The sequence below is a fragment of the Rhamphochromis longiceps genome, linkage group LG2 (assembly GCF_057381845.1).
Source record: "Rhamphochromis longiceps isolate RC_006_pf linkage group LG2, R_longiceps_female_GT1.1, whole genome shotgun sequence".
Classification (NCBI taxonomy): domain Eukaryota; kingdom Metazoa; phylum Chordata; class Actinopteri; order Cichliformes; family Cichlidae; genus Rhamphochromis; species Rhamphochromis longiceps.
Genome location: NC_140558.1, coordinates 34328352 through 34345045, shown reverse-complemented (window position 1 = coordinate 34345045; position 16694 = coordinate 34328352). Strand labels below are relative to the sequence as shown.

General features: G+C 38.5%; 1 protein-coding gene across 15 annotated transcripts in view; it reads right to left on the bottom strand.

Annotated features, from left to right (window-relative positions):
• Positions 1-269: 269 nt before the first annotated feature.
• Positions 270-16694, bottom strand: part of LOC146677663 (protocadherin alpha-C2-like) — a 139619-nt gene continuing 123194 nt past the window's right edge. For all 15 annotated transcript variants that reach the window (XM_085424707.1, XM_085424716.1, XM_085424725.1 and 12 more), the window contains exons 2-4: positions 15243-15307; positions 11746-11831; positions 270-3301 (exon numbers count right to left, since the gene is read on the bottom strand). In XM_085424707.1, the coding sequence (XP_085280833.1) occupies positions 2994-3301; positions 11746-11831; positions 15243-15307 (459 nt within the window). In that variant the 3' untranslated portion in view covers positions 270-2993. The remainder of the gene's footprint in view (positions 3302-11745; positions 11832-15242; positions 15308-16694) is intronic.

The following is a 16694-nucleotide window of genomic DNA, read 5'->3' as shown; positions in this document are numbered from 1 at the left end:
AGAGCTGCCTGCAGATATTTTGTTCGCCATGCCCTCTGTAAGGAGATGCACTTGTTTTCTATATTGCCTGCCAAAAAATTGTAATTGTAAAGGCAACTTTTAAATAGGTGTAGTATTTTAAACGTGCACATGAACTGGGTGCTAAAAAATAGATTTTTTCCCCTTAAAACCTGAAATAGATTTAGTCACTATTTAATTGGCCTTCAAATGGCAGGGGAAAAGCACAGAGCTATCTCTCTCACACACACAAGACAATATATTCACATGTATTTTAATAAAGCAAATTTTATTAGTGATTTATAAACCAAACACATTACCACTGTATCCATTTATGGAAAATAAAAAGTCAAAAAAATAAATGAAGTAAATGAAATTCACTACGTCACTGTCACAGTTGATGAGAGGGTGTACAAAAAAGGGTTTTACAACAGATCTTGGCTGATCCAATCAGAACAGCACATAGCCACCATAATTCACCACCATACATTGGAAAAGAATGACAGCATGAACACTCACTAAACACAAGCATACACTACATATATCCTTTTATTTTTTACACTGGATTTTTTTCTCTTTTTTATTTTTTAAGAGTGAAAGGGAAGTGATAGCTCATCATAGGATCATACATATTTCAGTTACAATAATACAGTGTTAGTTAGGTCATCATGTCAAAGCCAGACACAGAGTGATTTTTTTTCTTTTTTTTCTTGCTTTGTTTGTTCTCCAAAACAAAATTATCATTGGTGAAAGAAAAATAATGAACTTGCGTTGAAAGGTATCACACTATAGCATTTACAAATATCTAAAGAGGTTTAGTGGATGCCATACAACATCTGTGGAGCGTGAAGATTTTAGTACATCGATGTTTGGCAGAGACAGAAGTACATACAAATATCTCCTGTGCGAGTAATGAAGAAAAATGATAATACAAAAGAATAAAATCATAGCCATCTATCTATTTATATATATATTTCTCTATATAGTATGTGTTTCCTTAGAGCAGTACATGCAGCAGCCACTTAATGGAGTGACGTCATACTGAGCCGCAAAACTCTGGGGATGTGGCAACAAGTTACAGGCAGGGGGAGGGAAACCAACAGAAGCAGGCCTTGAGGCTAGTGTGTGTGCCCCTACTTCAAAACCTCTTGAGAGAGGATTGGTGGGATATAGCTCTGGGATCGGAGTCCTTAGTTGCCCATATTCTTATCAAGTTTCAATTGCTAATGTAGAGGCAATCTAGTCTACGCTACATTTACAGCGTACATACAAGCTAATATGTGAACAATCAGCTGGAGAACTTCTCTTGTACATGGAGAGGGAGGGCCAGCCCACGGCACCTGTCTCCTCACTCTATCCCAGTCCTCCAGGGTCCCTGTAATCAGCCTCATCCCACCTGGTCCTCTCTCATTAGTGGCTACAAACAGGAAATGAACCACATAGTGTATTATTCACAAGTTAAAAGCGCTGAACCGTTTTGCACTTAAGAAACATCTGACAAGAGTTCAGGGCATAGCCCCTCTCCCCAACTGGGTTTCCCCAGGCCTCATCCACATTACTCCATGCTGCTCTCAGCAGCACACCACAATGTTCAGAACGGGCCACTCCCAGGACTGATCCTGGGCAGGGGGTTAGAGTGGGGATTAGGGTCAGTGTTTGAGGGTAAATGGTGATGGGTATGTCAAGCAAAAATCATTTAAAGCTATGAAGAAAAAAAGAGTATGTTATAATGAATCTCTTCAGAAAATGAATGAAAACATAACATGTTTACAAACTTCATTGTCACAAAAAAAGGCGGTTTGGGCAGGAGAAGATGGCTCCTGGCAGCATGGGGCAAGTACAAGCAGGTGAGCATTTGTAAACTCAAGGTATTGGGTAAGGACTGGTTGCTACCAAACATTCAAAGCAGAAAGCATTAGGCTTTTGCTGCAGCGGGGGAGGAAAGATGGTGTTATCAAAGACTCTCCTGATGAACTCAAAGTTTTCATTAGAGTCCACTGACTCAGCATGGAGTCATGTGCCAGCCCTGCTGGACTCTCCCCTTGGTGATACTCAGGAGAATCTGAGGTGTCTTCTCTCCATCTTTCCAGTGTTCTCTGCATTCCTCAGTTGGGGTTCTGGCGGAAGATGTGTTCTTTCAATGCAGTGAGCAAATACAGAGTGATTGCAAATCATGCTGCATCAATCCTGAGAGAGTTGATGTGCACCTCATAGGCAACTGTGCAGGGCAAAAAGCTTGCAGTGTCTGGTTTCAAGCACTTTTCTTTTATGCCAGCTGTTTTTTGCTCCCTCTCTCTTAGTGTCAAGTGCTTTCTGTGTCCACTTTTTCATGATAAGTTTGTGTTTGCATGTTTGAATATGTGAGCATGCGTATGTGCATGTGGTTTCATTGAGATCTCAGGAAACACTGTTGGTAATTACCAGAGGAATCTGCAGCAGTTTCTTGTTAGCCTTAATTTAGGTGACTCTCGCCCATGATATTTACAAGTAGAGTGTGTCCAGCTCCAGACTGCAGAAATCTGTCTCAGTCTTTTTTTTTTGTTTCTTCTTTTCCTTTGCTGGCACAGCTTTTAGTTGTTCTCGTAAAAGCATCTCATCTCCTCTGAGAGAGAGAGAGAGAGGGAGTGATTTATACACTTTAGTTTGGATGGGGTAAGACAGAGGTGCCAATAAGCCCAGTGGGTTAAAGGATGTCGTGAGTTGACTTGGGGTGTGTAGGCACATAGGGGTGTGGGGAAAACGCTATAATTTTATTAGGTATTGTATTATTTGTTCAATCAAGGCAAGATCTGTAATTTACCACAATCAGGAACTGAAGGTAAAATAAATCTTGAAAAGGCCAGGTTCACAAAGGAGAGAGCTTTTTAAATTAATATTATGATCAAAATGTGAAATTAGGAAATAGTTTTACAATGTATTTTTCCCAGTGGACTTAAGTTGATACCTCTGTTTTAACAACACCCTTTTCTACTTTGTAGTTTTAATTCTCTTCTCATCTACTCATCTCCATCATCTTTTCCTTTATCCTTCTTGTCTTTCTTTTCCTTCTTCTTCTTCTTTTTCTTCTTGGCCTCCTCTTTCTTTCCAAAGGTAATGAAATCACTCTTGTCGTCCTCGCCTCCTTGGTTTTGTCTGATAGATATTATGGCAGGGGAGCCAGGGATAATGAAGGCTTCTGGGGGAACTTCTCCAGGTTTTAGGTGTTGTGGAGGTGCACCTGGACCACCGGGGCCATAGCGAAAGTGCCAGCTGTTGCTGTCTACGCCAGCACCCATCGGGGGCGAAACCTCTCCTCCTTCACCATCTGAAAGAAAAGAAAAGATGGAATAATAGTTTATATCACGTTTCTTTTTTTCTTGAAATGACTCAGTGGTGGCTGTGTGCTACTATAGCACTGTACGTTTACTACCAAAAAAAAAAAATAATGGTAAACTATGGTGGTATTTTATGGTCATCCTTTCCATTATTCTGTGTCCTTCAAATGTCTTCATGTCATCAGATTTATATTTTTGATTCTTAATTTCTTAAAGATATCAGATAAAAGTAATCATTTTAGCTTATAAAGCATGCCTATAAGAGGCAATCACTGTGTAATCTGCTACTGCAAAGTAAATGAAAAGCACAGGGAAAATCTGTCCTTCACATTCATATACATTAATCAGATTTACTAGGTTAAAAGTCCAAATGCAGTTAAATGTCAATGATCTCCACAGCAGTCAATGAAAAAAAAAATTATCAGTACATAATTATTGGTAACAACAGACATGACATGATATAAAAGGTGGGAAGTGGTTGAACTTTGTGGGAGGTTTAAAGAAAGAAAATATAAAGTGGGCAGTAAATCAAAATCTCCCTACCTATCCAAGCTAATATGACTTTAATTACTATGTTAAAAGCTGAGAAAGGTCTTGAACTGAAGCTGTGAGAGGAATTTACCTTGGAGAAACATTTCAATTTTATTAGATAATGTATTAGCTGCTGCAGCCAGCTCTTGGGTTATACACTGCACTGCTAGAAATGGTAGCATGTTTATGAATGGATGCAGACATAACACACCATTATTCAGTCACAAACAGCTGTATTTCGAAAGGCCTGGACAGCCAGCCTGACAATGCTTCAATGCATGATCACATCCTTACTTAGTTGGTTGGTACTTTGTTATTGCACAGAACATGATAACATAAGGCACAGTCACTTTGGTTCTTTCCTCACAGAAATTACCTACTTGCCACACTTGCTTTTCATATTCCTTATATTACTCTGACTCCTTTTCTGTGTTCTTTGCAAAGAGGAGATAAACTGAACACGGCTCTATTCAACCAAAAGTAACAGAGTCTGGGAAAAGAAGTGTGACCTCATGCAGTACCCAGAGTAAAGAATACCAGCTTCCAAAATTATCTTATTCTTTTATTACCTACTGAGCTTTCATGTTACACACTATGTCTTAATTTTTTTTTATTTCAAGTCAAATGTCAGCCTAAATACAAACATGAAAGGCTTTGTTTTTGTGGCAGTTCTATAACTATTACAGAAAGCACTCAACAGCACTCACTGTTTGGTAATTTCCTGACATTTAAATTTGCTTTGTGGCGTTTCAGTGCCTAATACAGAGGCCTAATGCACAGGCCAGAGGAGATGCACAAACACATGGGAGGTTCGACTGAGGCAGCGAAAGAAAATTGTTGTTCTTTGGTAAAAATGTGTCTTACCAAAGTAAGACCTGAGAGGCCTGCAGGGCCATAACATTAATCTGCTGTTGAAAACGTAATACTAAGCCAGTGTGACAGAAAACTTTTAAATACACTAAATATAACTTTTTAATTATGATTATTATGATTATCTTGTGTAGTTAAAAAAGAACCTCAGACATAAAAACATAATTTTCACTTCATGAATGTAACAGTAGATGTGAGCAAAGGCAGAACTGGGGGAACTGTTTCAATAAATCCGGATAACCCACATAAACATTACATTGATAGGAATTATAGTGGCTATAGTGAAAGAGTGATACACCCAAACTCTCGGGTTCCATCAAGTTGAAGAATAATAAACTAAATCCAATTCTTATGTTCTATTTAATTTTTAAAAAAAATGTCTTCGTTGTTTCTTAGACTTGTTCCCTCCTTTAAACTTATTAGTTGGGATGAGATGTGTCCCGCTGATTGAGGCGGGTACTCCTCTAAAGCTTGTCTTGTTGGGAAACTGCCCAAGCTGAATCAGAAAACAGGATTTTTTTTTCAAATTTGAATAATAGCTGACATGATTAGGTGGAATAGAGAAACTACCAGGCACCTACTAACAATCGGTTCAACATTTCAATAATTTTCAAGCGAAACAAATAAGCAATTTAAAGTTTTACCTTCTCCAGTGTAAACACTTGCATATTCATTTGCACTTTATTACACTGCAATTTGAATATATGTGTTTTAGACAGTTGGTTGGGCTTTAAGAAACAATGAATAGTAATACACTAAAAAAAATAAAAAAAATAATCATTGAAATAAAAATGAAAATAATTAAGTGGGCCATGTATTTGCATCATTCCCCATTGCTATAGCCCGCAAATATCATGCTTTCATTGACTGTGACAACACAGCTGTAAGAGCTATAGAGAGAAGACTGAACTTGACAAAGAGACTGAGAAGATCAGGGCAGACAGGCTTTCTCTAAATGTAGACCGAGAGACAGAAAAAGTCACATTCATTAAGATGACAGCCTTTCTCCCATGGATAAGCCCTTATCCCTTTCCCCCCAGCAGAAATATAAGACTAATTTTATAATCGCAAAAGCAGAGGAGAAACAAAGAAAAGAAAAACTGAAGCACTAAATGAAAATGCATAACACTGAAATACTGGCAAAGCTTTGCTCTAAAGTGTCCAGTCTCTTGCCTCTAAGAAATTACCTGTCTAATTCAATGTGTGAACTTGATGAGACAGCAGTGCCTCCATGCAAAGTTACAATCATAAACGGAATAACACCCTGGAGAGTGATGAGTCATGCTGGGAGCATGCAGATGGGAAACAGTAAGGCTGAGTAGAGTGACACTAATAAAAAAAGACACTGTGTTATGCGGGATTATAGGGATGTGGGGTCAAGTGAGACTATAGTCTGGTCATGATCGGCTCTGGTGCAACTAAAAAGGTAATATCATAACAGAATCCCAACTCTGTAAGGCTCATGGGTCATTTTGATGTTACTAACTACAGTAGACAGTGATGTGTATTAGATCTGAGATGTAACTGCACATCTGTCACTTTTATATTTAGCACTTTGATGTGCTAAATATAAAAGTGCTTGTATGTCTCTTCATTCCATCTTCTTTGTATCTTTTACTTCACAGTGGTGACACACTCGCCTCACTCAACACTGATCTCAACATTATTGCATCAATATTAAATGCTCATGTTTTTCGCACACTAAAACTCCACACCCTCTTTCCTCTGTCTATCTCTCATTTCCCCTGACCTTTCAACTAATGTAGCATGGAAATTTAGTCATCCAACTGCCATCCCTCCAGTTAATGACAAGAGTCTTAATCAAGTCTAACAGTGTTTATAGTAACATCAATGTGACTGGGTATTAAACAGTTTGTCCATCAGTGATAACTACCATGCACATTAGAGATGAAGATGTTCATGTATTTCATAGTTATGACTATTGCCCCTGTCTGAAAACCTCCTGCCTTTGCACTGCTAGAAAGATACAAGCCACTCCAATTAATAATTTTGGATTAGCAGTCTGGGTTACTGTCAGTGCTCTCCTGAGCTGATCTCTGGAGTCCCCAGTCGTGCTTCTCTGCATGCAAATGTCCCATTGCTCCCCCTGTGCAGCCAAAGGTTTTCACAGCCACTCAAATCACCCCAGCTCCATTTTGCCACATCTACTTTATTCATCCGCTTGTCCTGCCTTACCATCGGCCACTCGGGCAGAAGCGCAGTGGAGCGCAGTGCAGCGTTACATAACGAGCTGAGAAGCAAGAGGAGGAGGAAGAAAAAGGAGCCAGAATGTGCAAGGATGGATGCAGATATGAAGCACTCACCACCAAAACGGAGGGTGGGAGCAGAGAAAAAAATGTATTAAAAGATCCTCAAGGTGCATTTTGTTTTGCTTTTACCATACTGCAGTGGGACCACACCCTTTTCTAAAATAGCACCAGTCTCTGTTACTGTTCTGTGCTGAGCATTGAGTGTGTGTACATTTTAATAAAAACAAAATGTGATAATACCGTATACCTAAAAGCCTAATTCTAATTCATGCATCCAGTTTTTTTTACTGCCTTTGTGTTGTTAGAAGAATACATTTGGGTGGCTGAATAAATCACCACACATTCTAAACTGTGCTGACGGCAAATGAAATAAGGATACAGCTAAGGGTAAAAATACTATGCAGCTGCAGGTGTTTGCAGGTATTCAACGACAATTATGCATTAATATGCAGTATGTATGTGTCTGGATGTGTCTGTTTGGGTTTCATGCCAGACTGATCACCTTGCTATTTGCTCCCACCTAGATCATGTGGCAGATGGTGGACACAAGTCCCCAGAGACAGGGTTTAAATTTAATGTAAAATGACAATAATTTTCAGTGTATGAGTAGAAGTTTGAGACATTCCTATTTGTCTGTATAGGGTTTATGTAGCCATGCAGGTGCTATAACAACAACATTTAGAAAGTGGAGATCGATTTATTCTCCAGAGAGAGGGAGAAAAGTAAGAGAACTGGCAAGATATTTAAATATGGGATGGAATAAAAGAACAGACTGACAATAAAGGAAAGTAAATATCTGAGCTAGGAATAGAAGGCAGATGGTGAGTAGAAATTCAGAAACAGTCCCACATAGCTTCTAGACTGTTCTACCTTACCTTTAATCTGACACACACACACACACACACACACACACACACACACACACACACACACACACACACACACACACACACACACACACACACAAACATTAGATACACCTTAAAATAGTTCTTCTTACAGTGTTATGGCATGCCACCTTTCAGTCCCCAACTCCCAAGGCCATATGTTTTTTTAATCCAAAAATCTGCAGAACAAAGGAGTCTAGCCTAATTTTATGGTCAGTATAATACCATCAGCAAATTTCCTATTTTTCATACTAAACTCATATTAAGTCAACTTAGTTTCACTACATATTTTTCTCTGATTATTATATTATAGTTTTAAGACCACTCACTTAACCAAAAAACTGCATCAAGAAATTATGACACGTGGCCTTGAATTTGACCATTAGTCTGTCGGAAAGTCTTCTTTACCTACCACCTATGCAAATGCACACTTCCTTTCAAATGAGACTGACTAACGAAGTGAATGTAAATGACGATTTTATGCTCCTATTTTCTGGAGAGCAATTATAGGATTAAGGGAAGAGGCACTAAATGAGTATAATGCAGCATCTCTCTAAACTGTCTCCCTCAGAGTTGTCCTTTTTACTTTACTCTTCAGTTAATTGTTGCCACTGTAGTTGGTCACTATTAAGTCTAAAACATTTTTCTGTTCCTCTGTGTATATGGGACATTTCAGTTTGCATGCAAGATCTAGCGTAATACAGAAAACACAAAACCTGCATCCACCTCTGCAGTACACCACCGCCCCAATGAATGTAGGTCACCCTCCTCACTCCAACTCTCACTATCTAAACATATCCTTTCTCCTTTAACTCTCTCGTTCCCTTTTGCTCATGGAGATTTCACCTCCTCCCACTGCCCTTCACCTGATGCTACAGGGTGCTTTTTTCCTTTGCCCCCAGCGTGCTTTCTCTTCTCCATTATCTTTTGTCCTATACCATATGTTTGCACCCCCTCCCCCCAAACATAACAGCTCTCCCCACCTTCCTGCCTGCCCTGCCAATATTAGCAGCCATGAATGGTTGCTATGGAAACTACATCCTCCAGTGAAGCAGTAGGACATAAGAAGGAGTCATGGTGACAGTGCTTATGGTGATGGAAAATAATACTGGGATCACTCTGTCTCCCAGCAACATGAGACTCATATTTCTTTCTCACTTCTTCTCAATCATTCTGATCCTGCCTTCATCTTCACCTTGTCTGTTATTGTCTGATAGGATTTTTATTTCAAACCCTTTGCATTACAACCTACCCATCTTCTTCCCATCACCCTTGCTGCAGTGCTGTGCAGCTCTCTGTGCAGTCCCAATGAGTGCTTGGTTTAGTGACTAAGCTGTGATATAGACGGGGGCAGGAGACAAAGACCGAGAAGGAATGGACAAAGGAGAGGAAGAGGGAGAGTTACGCACCAAGCAGAACCCTGATTTCATTAATATGGGCCTGTTAATCTGGGCGTGGGCTATTCTCCATCTGTCACAGCAGGAGTAGCACACAAAGCAGGCAGCCAAAACACACTTAGAAGCACAGCCAAGGACTCACAGACACATTCACATACACATGAAAACACAAGACAACAAAACAGACACACAAATTGATACGGCTTTGCAAATCCGTATATACTAAATAAAAAAGAAAAAAACAGGGGCGCTGTCGGCTGTCCCTCTGCGTCTCACACTGGAGCAATGAAACGGACTTTGCGGTAGAACAGCATCCTTTACTTTCACCACCCAAAATATTCTCTTAACAATCAACTCTAAAGCTGGCCTAACAAACATGATTTTTATTATAAACAGTACAGCCTATGACAGGCCACATTTAATCCTTATCTCACATTGTCTCATTTCTGAGATATTATAAAAAGAATCAACAGGAAAGTAAAAACACGAATCATTTTCATTATTTTCCTCCACTAAAACAAAATGTTTTTAATATTATCTGACATTTTTATCCCTGAATTATTCCTCTCTTTTCTATCTCGCAGGTTTTTAAGTGCCAGCAGGCTGTAAGTCCTCAGCCAAGGCAAGAAATCGATGGCACAGCGGAGGAGGATGTGCATACATGTGTGGATAGGAAGAAACAGTAGTCTCTGTGTGGGTAGTTTGTCTGCCTGCTGAGCCCACCGCCTCCTGTCTATAAAAGATACCAGGCCATGCCAGCTCCACATTCTTAATTACTACAAATCACCTCTTTATCTAAATCTAATTGCAATTTCATCCTTGCTACAACCTTCTTAATGTACATATGTCAGTCTCATTTGTTCGCCTGTCTTCACTTGCACTTTTTTCCACTATTTCTCTATTTAACTCCTAATCTTTTTGGATCCCATGATCATGACAAAAGTCAAGAGTTCACAACTGAAATCCCTCTGTTGAGGGTGCTAATTCTGTCTTCTAAATTTTAGTTATGGGCACTGGAAATGCACTGCGATTGGCATTACAATGCCTGTAAGAGCTCACATAAAAGCTGTCATTTAGCATTTTTGTTTTCGTGCTGTCACTGTTTGCAGGAATTGTTTCCCTATAATCTTCTTTGCAGTATTTCATTGAATAATTAACAAGGTCTTTTTCACCCTAATGAAGGCCAGATATTAAAAATGTATAATTTCCTGTTTTCTGTAAGTAAAAGGACTTCTATCTTTGAGTGGAACACTCTATTGTCAAAATTGTTTAGCACATTAAGGATAAATCCCTAACTTTATGAGTCACAATGGCATAGTGGCCCTTTTGAGGCTTTTTCACTCTTGCAGGATCTGCATAATACCTGACAACAACAATAGATGACTTGCATATGATTGCATTCAGTGCAAGCAACAATGCACAGATACAATCTGATTTTTTTTTATCTCAATTTTAAAAGATTACAAATGCATTTAAATATTGAAAAATGCTATTACATTTAGCTCATCCCTAATCCACATTTAAAGGAGGATGACTGTAATCATTTATAATTACGCTTCACTAATGTGTTTATGTTAATGTTTGTCCTCTGTGAATCAGTAGCTTGTGCTTCCCCAAACGTCTTGCTGATAATTCAATCAGCTATTGTCACTTTCACTTCCTCTCCTTCTCTAAATTTTTTTCTCTTCCTGCTACAAGAGAGCAGAGATATCCATCTCCACCTACCTAGCACATGTCATTTCCTTTCCCTTTGGCAGCAGGAAGCGGTAGGAGATGGTCAGGCAGTCTCGTAGATGGTATCTCTGTCTTGATCGTTTTATTACAGTCCTGTATTTGATAACCACTGTACACACTCCTTGATAAGCTTTAAATGATGTGCTGTTGTTGGTGTATGACAATCTTAACTGCATGTTGTAATAGGAAAAATTCTAGTTTATTGTCACATTTATATTTAGGTGCTTAGAATTTCATTTTAGAATTTTGTATAATCTTTTATTTTTTAGGTGAAGGACACATGTGTATCAATATGACCTGGTGTAACTGCTTAGCTATGCTCAACTGCTATGCTCAAGACCAGCCCAGGTGCTTCCTGTAGAAAGATAGTCCGAGTCCTCCCTGCCCAGCAACAACCTGGGTCAGATAAGCAACTGTCGTAACTGAAGAGATACAGAGAGTTGTTTTGTCAAGGTATAAAAGAGGAGCTGAGACGTCCCAAGGACAGAGCTCTCGTGACTGTAGAACTGGGATGTTTGCATTGCATACTTTATTAACAGAAATTTCCATCATAACTGTATGAACCTGTGTCAAGAATTGTGCTTAACACAGAATCATTGAGCATTGTTTTAGACTTTCTGGACTAAACTAGCACTATGTGTATCATGGAAACCTCCCAGTATATGTATATTTAATTTTTAATCTTTAGCCAGAGGTATAATTAACTGTGCTTATTCTAGGTGGAAGTAGCTTGAGAGATTCTTACCAGCAGCACTGGAAGCAGTGGGCCAGTTCTGAACCAGAACCCCCTGGGCTCCCTGCATTACTGAGGACTCCTCCATATGCACTGAACTGAAACACACACACACACACACACACACACACACACACACACACACACACACACACACACACACACACACACACACACACACACATCAGCATATTAAAGATCACAAAAGTATTTTTGCACACATATTATAAACAATATCCATTAAGATAAGTTTTTTCTAATAGTATGTTAAGATTTCACATCTGAATTTCACAGCCCAAGGTATGGATTCAAAATCCAGTTTTCCTATCTCCATATGTTTCTTTTAATACACACTATAATAACAGTGGGGGTTGGTTAATGGTGCAGAAATCCCAGAACAGCTTCATTCAGATTAAGATTAAAGTAGTTACTCTACATTTTCCCAACATTTTCTGGATTATGGATTACAGAGGGCTGTTCTTACATTTTCACACCAACTCTGTGGGACTCCAACACCCTCTGCTCTACTGAAAAACACCACAATCTGTGTAGTGTTAAAAAGCAACAACAGAAATTCTACTACAAACCATGGTCCAATCTCACTGTGTCTGCCTTGTCTTGAAAAGTGGAAGATTATACTGTCTGGCTCAGACATTGTGGTTTTAGTAATAAAAAAAAAAAAAAATTATTTAAAAAAGAGGGCACAGTTTGGTTATATCTACATGTCTTTAAAAGGTGTCCCAAATATCTGTTATCTAAGGATGGGAGGATGAGAGAGCCTCTGTTCAAAGGTGAATTCACCTAAAATTCACCTAAACTGTACACTTATATACCTGTGATTCATTATCCCATGGCAGGCTATCACAGCATGCAGTTACCAATATAAAATGATTTTACAAAATATACATACCATCTTAATTTGCTGTTCTAAAGCATCGTTTTATTCTGCTTCTCAGCCTGCTTCTACTTTAATTCAATTCATTGATCCACACAAATTTTGGCACTGACTATAGTTCTTCTCACAATTATCAGCTTAAAAATAGATATGTAGAAAATTATTTATTTCTTTTTACAAATATCCATGTGCAGTACTTTCTGTGATTAAAACCTGTCAGTGATTGTGTTTTAAAACAAGAAATCTAATGTCTATCAGAAATCTGAACCAGAACCAGTGTAGTAAAGTAAAGTTTTGCAACTGATTATATTGTAGTTTTCTTTTCTTTTTAATACTGTGAACAGTTAAAATAGTATACAGCTAGAACTAGATTATGCATTGATGCATGACGAGAAGCGATTTGGTGATGGATGGAATTTTAAGCGCTGCTAAAACACAGCATTATCGGGTACACTGATTAAATATTAAAGCACATTACAGTGGCAACAGGCAGACAGTATATATTTCACCTAATGGTAGTCTCTTTTTCTCATTTCCCTTGTAACCCTCTCCTACTGTCTGCAACCACTGTCTTATCAATTTTCAGGATTTTTCAGCCACTTATTGTTTTATTTCATAACTACTATGATCTCAAAATTAACTCATACTCTCATACTTTTATAACACACAGGAGAAAATGTGCTTTCCCCAGGGATTAGATTAAAAAAATGAAATAGGTCACTTCTATTAAATGGTTTTTCGGGTGTTGTATCCAAAGCCTCTCACACAAGATATGATTCTGATACTGTATAAACAGATGAAAATTCCGTGATGCTTAGTGATAGTCAACCTGAAACACATCAGCGAGAGTCAGTCATGAGAAAGATTAACTATATTAGACTGTTTCACTCAGACACATTAACTTCAATAATCCCCGCTGTAATTATGAGGGAATCTATGGAACATTAATGACACTCAGATGATGCGATGTTAATAATCTGGCATCAGATCGCATACATGAGTACATACATATTTGTATCTACAGAGATGATGTTTGAATAATGAAAAGAAACCAACACTCGATTCAGTGTTTCAGGTTGCATCTGTGTTAAGACAGATGTGCCACTCCATTCAAATACAGGTGGGACAATAGCACTGAGTATAAATAACGATTGGAGCTGTTTTAATCATACACACTATGACATGCATATACATATGCACAAGGGCCTTAGGAGAGACAAAGTGACAAAGGCAAAGTGTTTCTCAGCATGGGTGTCTTAAGCAATGTTTCTAGTTGTTTGGCATTAACACTTCTGATATTTTTTAAATGCCACCATCTGTAAGATGAGGACAGATTAATTTAGTCAAGCAATAAATGAGATAGTTAGATAGAGATAACTTTCCTACCTCATTAAACATGTAACTGTTTGTAATTATGGTGCCATCTCATAAGCATGACCCTCGATTTTGTAATTTGTAATGCGATCACTACCGTGGTCATGCAGCACACTCCCTGTCTCCTTGTAGCTATGTTTCCACCCAAAAAACTGCCCTTCATACATCACTGACCCCTCTCTGCTTCTAACCCTCCAATCCGGTCCCCATCTGGGCATGGTAACATAGAGCAATTCCTGAGTGTATTTCTTATTGCTGTGTCTCTCTTCTCCTATAGAGTATTAAAGATTAATTATTTCTGCTTATTTGAACAAAATGCTTAAATAAAATCTAAGGTACTTCTCTAAATTCTCTAAATTTACCTTAACTATATGTTTAATAAACATAATGTACAGTGGAAAATGGTAATTAATGGGTGATGTTAAGATTAAATCCTTCCACTTAAGGCAGCACTCACATCACTGCGAAGGATGCACAAAGATAATCCTTACTGGAATTAATGAATGCAAATGCCTAACCTGGCTAAATGTTTGATATGTAGCTGGGTAGGCTTTGTTAAATATTTTAAATTTTTGCCTGGTAGCCATTGGAATGGGAAAACTCCATACCCTTTACAACAGATCTCAATGTCAACTCAGTATCATTGCCCAAAAAAAGCTATTTTTTTTTAAATATACATTATTGTCTATGCATATATTTTCTGCTTCAATTCTAAGATAATGTTTAAATAACAGCCTGCTCTAAAAATAACAGACTCCCTTCAACTAATAAACTTGTAAATAACCCCAATGTACTTGCAGGTCTTTGTTTATTTTAAAATTACTCCGCATAATATGCGGAAGCATGCTAGATCAATATCTTTATATGCAGATATTTGGAGGGATAATGACACCAGCAAAACTTGTTTTTGGAAGAAGACGAGTTTAACTTGGGTTTGCATTCATTTATTTAATGTTTAGATGTTACATCGGATAGAATTTAAATATGACACTAATCTTTTTCTATATACTATTTGGGAATAGGTTATGCAACTTCCATATATAGGGATTAATAAAATTTGTCAACTACTACAGATCAGTCATTTATAAAACTGTGCAGGAATTAATTATTGGCTTAAATCTTGAAAATATGATTTTTTTTTCTTTGTTTACCTTTTGTTTTTCACCAAACATTGGAAATCAACTAGTGAGGTATGAAGAGACTTTTAGTGTAAAGTCACAAAGTAAAATTGGATCCTTACCTCTGCATTACACCTCCTGCTCTCAGGGAGGCTGAATATCTCCAGTCTGAATTTGGTGCCTTGGGCTGCAAGAGAGAGTGAGAGAAATTTAGTCTTAAGTACAGGTGAAAGCCAATACCATCTCATTAATAAGTCATGGCAACAACTCCTAGTGCAGTACACACACATTAACACACAAGCTAAGGCACCCAACCACAATCTATAGCAGCGATAGCTTGCCTCTTCGTTTGCAGAAAAATGACTGATGGATTGAATCATGTAGGTGTGCTCATGGCCTCCTATCCTCACACACTAGTTTCTTCCCCCCTCCCTCCCTACTCTCATCCATCACTTTGAAGGAAAAATGACTTTGAGAGATTTACCTCCAGCAGCCTACCAACTCTGTAGTGTTTCACAAAAGACCTGAAGCCACACAGACAGAATAAGTCCTCTTGGACTCAGCTGGGTGTTGTGTGTTTATCACCACTAGAACTCTTATTTCGTTTTATATATTAATGATCGACTCAAATTTCAGCTGTTAACCCAACGTCTCTTCTGCTTCCTCTCCATTCCCAGACGATTACTGGGCATGTTTTTCAGCAATGCTTAATCAGTATTTTTTTTAAGACAGTATCATCAGCTAGATTTTTCCTTCTCACCAAAGACCCACCCTTTCTACCCTGCCTCTATATATTCACCACCTACTCTTCTGTATTTGAGTTCCTTCTGTTCTGTCTTGTTTACGCTGATAAAAACCTTGAGTTTCACTGCCACACAATTTGCTTGAGTGAGTCTGACACATCTCACCATGGTAACTGTGAAGAGCCCAGTGTATATTTTACTCTACACCCACCTCCCTCTGTTAGTTCAGCCCAGTGAAGGTCACAGGTGGAGAAAGGAAGAGGGAGGGGAGGGCAGATATCAGATTAAGTCCCTCTATATTTAGACTCAGACAATTCTACAAAAGAGGGATAAATGAGCACCACAATCTCTGATTAACTGTCAGTGGTGCAATTTGTTAATGAGATCCTATTATGAGACTTCAGACACAAAGGTAAAACATCATATATCCTGAAAAAAGCAATTATAGTACTAATTGTTTGTTTGCAGCTTCCTAAGATGAGACTCAAATTGCGTCAAAATGGGCTGTTTGCAGCAACCACATCACCGAGATGAGATAGCATTTCCTCAGATCTCATCCTAAACCACTGACAAAGACAAAACAACCTGACCAAGGACACTAAATCCCCCCTGCCTGGCCATGCAGCTCATAAGAGACCCATTTACAATCCCATTTCCTTTCAAATATGACAGATGTTCACTTGCTACTGAAGCTGCATTGACCTCCATGAGTCTGCAGTGGACATTCATCACCCTTGAAATCCAATATTTGGTCTTAATGAGAGAAGCCTGGTATTCCTCCTGGAGTCTTTCAAACAGAGGATAATGTCTGCAGGGATATAGAGTGCTGTA